General features: G+C 47.7%; 1 protein-coding gene across 1 annotated transcript; it reads right to left on the bottom strand.

The window, feature by feature from the left end:
• Positions 1–693: 693 nt before the first annotated feature.
• LOC119273341 (agamous-like MADS-box protein AGL61) lies at positions 694–1,476 on the bottom strand. The gene has a single exon (XM_037554532.1). The coding sequence runs from the start codon at positions 1,474–1,476 to the stop codon at positions 694–696; it is 783 nt and encodes a 260-aa protein (XP_037410429.1).
• Between the last annotated feature and the right edge of the window lie 1,390 nt (positions 1,477–2,866).

The following is a 2,866-nucleotide window of genomic DNA, read 5'->3' as shown; positions in this document are numbered from 1 at the left end:
TTTTGAAAGTAAAACTTTATTTCTCCTTAACTATTTGCTTGGCTTCGTTTGTCCCTTAACCTTTTTATTTCATTGGGGCCGTACCTTCAATTTTGTTGGGCATACTTATCTCATAAAACAATTCCTACCCTTGTGTCTATCAACTAGTTTGCTCAGTGCGAACCAACCCGTGGTTGGATGGTTAGAGGGACAGTGGTATTCTCAGCACATCAGAGTTCAAGTCCCGGTGCTCGCATTATTCTTGAATTCATTTTAGGATTTCCGGTAATGTGCTTTCAGTGGGAGGAGACGTTTGTACTGTGTTGAAAAAAAACTAGTTTGCTCAGTTTTGTGTAGACTGTCCAGAAATTGGGATGAACATAACACGTGTGTTATGCATTATCTGTTGCCAAAACTAATTAAGGCCATTTTCATTGTGCAAATCTTACAGATCCACCATCTTAACAAGCTTATAACGAGTACTGATTGACAGAAAACATTCTTGCATGCATCTTTGCAATGTTGCCAGCAGAGATAAGTAAACAAGGGCTTTTATTTCATTAATCTCGAGTACCGAGACAAATCACAATTGAAGGACCCAGTATGTTGCGTTGCACAACGCAACGACAATAAAAGTGAAAAAAAAAAACAAAACAAGATTGCATATGCATCATGCATCCAGATAGATGGATCATTCATCTTCTTTCCACTTCCTCAGTAGGGGAATCCGCCGTGCTGCACCATGTCCATTCCTGGCGCGAACCCCGGCGGGGGCGGCGGAGGCATCGCCAGGAGCATTTGCTGTATCTCCATCCCGGCGTTGGTGCTGGTGCCACCCAACTCGAAGGTACCGCCCCCGGCGAGCTGTTGCTGCTGTTGGTGCAGTGGGGGCGCCTGGAGCATGCGGCTGGCGCTCCTGGAGCGGCCGACGTTCAGCGCCTCCTGGAGCACCTGGTTGGCACGCTCCGAGACGGCGGCCTGCACCTCGACCAGCGCGGCGGCGAAGGCCATCAGCTCCTCCTCCCCCATGTCGCGCAGGTCGGCGTCGAGCCACGCCGCCATCTGGTTGCCCGCGGCGCGCTCCTTTGCCATGGCCTCCTCGGCGCGCTCCTTGCGCGCCTTCTCGGCCTCCAGCTGCGTGCGCAGCTCGCCGTACTGCCGGTTCAGCTCCGCCAGGTTGCGGTCACCAGCGGCGCCTAGGCCCGCGCCGGCCACCACCGCCCCGGGATGCTGCGCCGCGGAGGGGACGAAGCGGTCGAGGATGGCCTCGACGGAGGGGTGGCCGAAGGAGAAGGCCTTGCCTGCGGGGGAGAAGACGACGGCAGCAACCTCGGCGCCGCACAGCACGGCCAGCTCGCTCGCCTTCTTGAACAGCCCCGCCCGGCGCTTGGAGAAGCACACCTGCCGCGCCTCCTCGCTCTCGATCTTCCGAATCTCGATCTTCTGCCGCCCCATGCTTGCCCTCCGCCGCGGCGCCGTTGCCGTTGCCGTTGCCATGCCAGAGACTAGAGACTGCGTGGAGGTAGGAACGTGTGCGGCTACTACTCGAGGATCGGTGTTTATATAGCAGCGGAGAGATCAAGACGAGGAGGAATTGCCCCTGTACATGACAACTCATCATCGCCGATGCAATTTTTATCACTCTTCTCTGCCCATGAGTTGTCACGCGCGCGAAAAGATCTGAGCAGGGTTCATTATTTCCATTGAAGTTTTGATGGAATTTTGGGTTTTTTTGACACGAATCTTGGAGGTAATATTTGTTTTAACCTCGGAATTTGGATGTGTACGATAGGACATGAGCTCAATGCATGGTTAGTTTGTTCCTCACCTCAGGTCTCTGGTCACGCTTGCTATTGAATTAAGACACGCTGAGTTGTGACGGGTATGATAAGATATGAGAAAGGTTCAGTATTTCAAAAATAAAAAAGTCTGAACTTTTGTTATTTTCAGTTGGTATCGAAACATTTGTAACCTGGAACACGCGTGACAACTTGGCGTATACAGTGTTCATTCAGTAGTAGAGAGACAAGCACATGAGATGAGTGATGCCAATGCATTGCCTCTGATGTGTACGTAACTGAAATCATTGTAAGTTCGAAGTTACATACTATATTCGTATTAAATTTAAACTAAATTTGAATTATATCAAAATTTATTGTCATGTCAGTGAACTTTGATTGAATAATTCAACATCAATTGTCCAAATCTCAAAAATTCGGTTATTTAGTGTGGCATTCCAAAAAAATTTTGTTTCCGAAATTTAAACTTTTCAAATGAGCTCATGGCAACTCCTGTCAGAAGAGTCGAGATGATGGCGATGAGTTGTCATGTGTCCAATCTAGAAAGACTTTGATGGAATCATAATCAATTAATTACCCATTAGCCATTAGCTAGCTCAATTGCAATTACTGCCCCATTACCATTAATCCACTAGCAAATACTAGCTATATATATGCATGCCAATAAAGTTCGAGGGTGTGATGAGTTGTCAGCTGGTACGAGAGGGTGCATGAATCTCACCTCGTGCATAGCTAGATTTCTAGTGGATTAACATCAATGGGTGGTAATTCCTACCGACTATCGAGCTAGCTAATGGCCAATGGCTAATAGTAATTGATTAATGGATTATAATCTCACCAAGCTTCCTAAACTGGACAACTCAAGACTTACCTTCATCATCTCAACTTCCCCTATGCATATATGCACAGACGCCCCAAGCTCCTTAGAGACATACCTGAGCAACTTTCGCCAAATTTGTGTCTCCAAGAGAGCGAGTGGACCTGACATAATCATCATACGGATGAGATTTATTCTCATGTGTACAAAGATCTTGCTAGTTGAATAACGACAATTAACAAGGTTACAACTGTGATTATGTTAGCGTCTT

The sequence above is a fragment of the Triticum dicoccoides genome, chromosome 3A, assembly GCF_002162155.2.
Source record: "Triticum dicoccoides isolate Atlit2015 ecotype Zavitan chromosome 3A, WEW_v2.0, whole genome shotgun sequence".
NCBI lineage: Eukaryota > Viridiplantae > Streptophyta > Magnoliopsida > Poales > Poaceae > Triticum > Triticum dicoccoides.
Note: the sequence above shows the minus strand (reverse complement) of the source record. Positions and strands in the feature narration are given on the sequence as shown.

Coding starts and splice junctions, on each gene's coding strand:
- LOC119273341 (XM_037554532.1), bottom strand. CDS start 1,476: ATGGCAACGGCAACGGCAACGGCGCCGCGGCGGAGGGCAAGCATGGGG.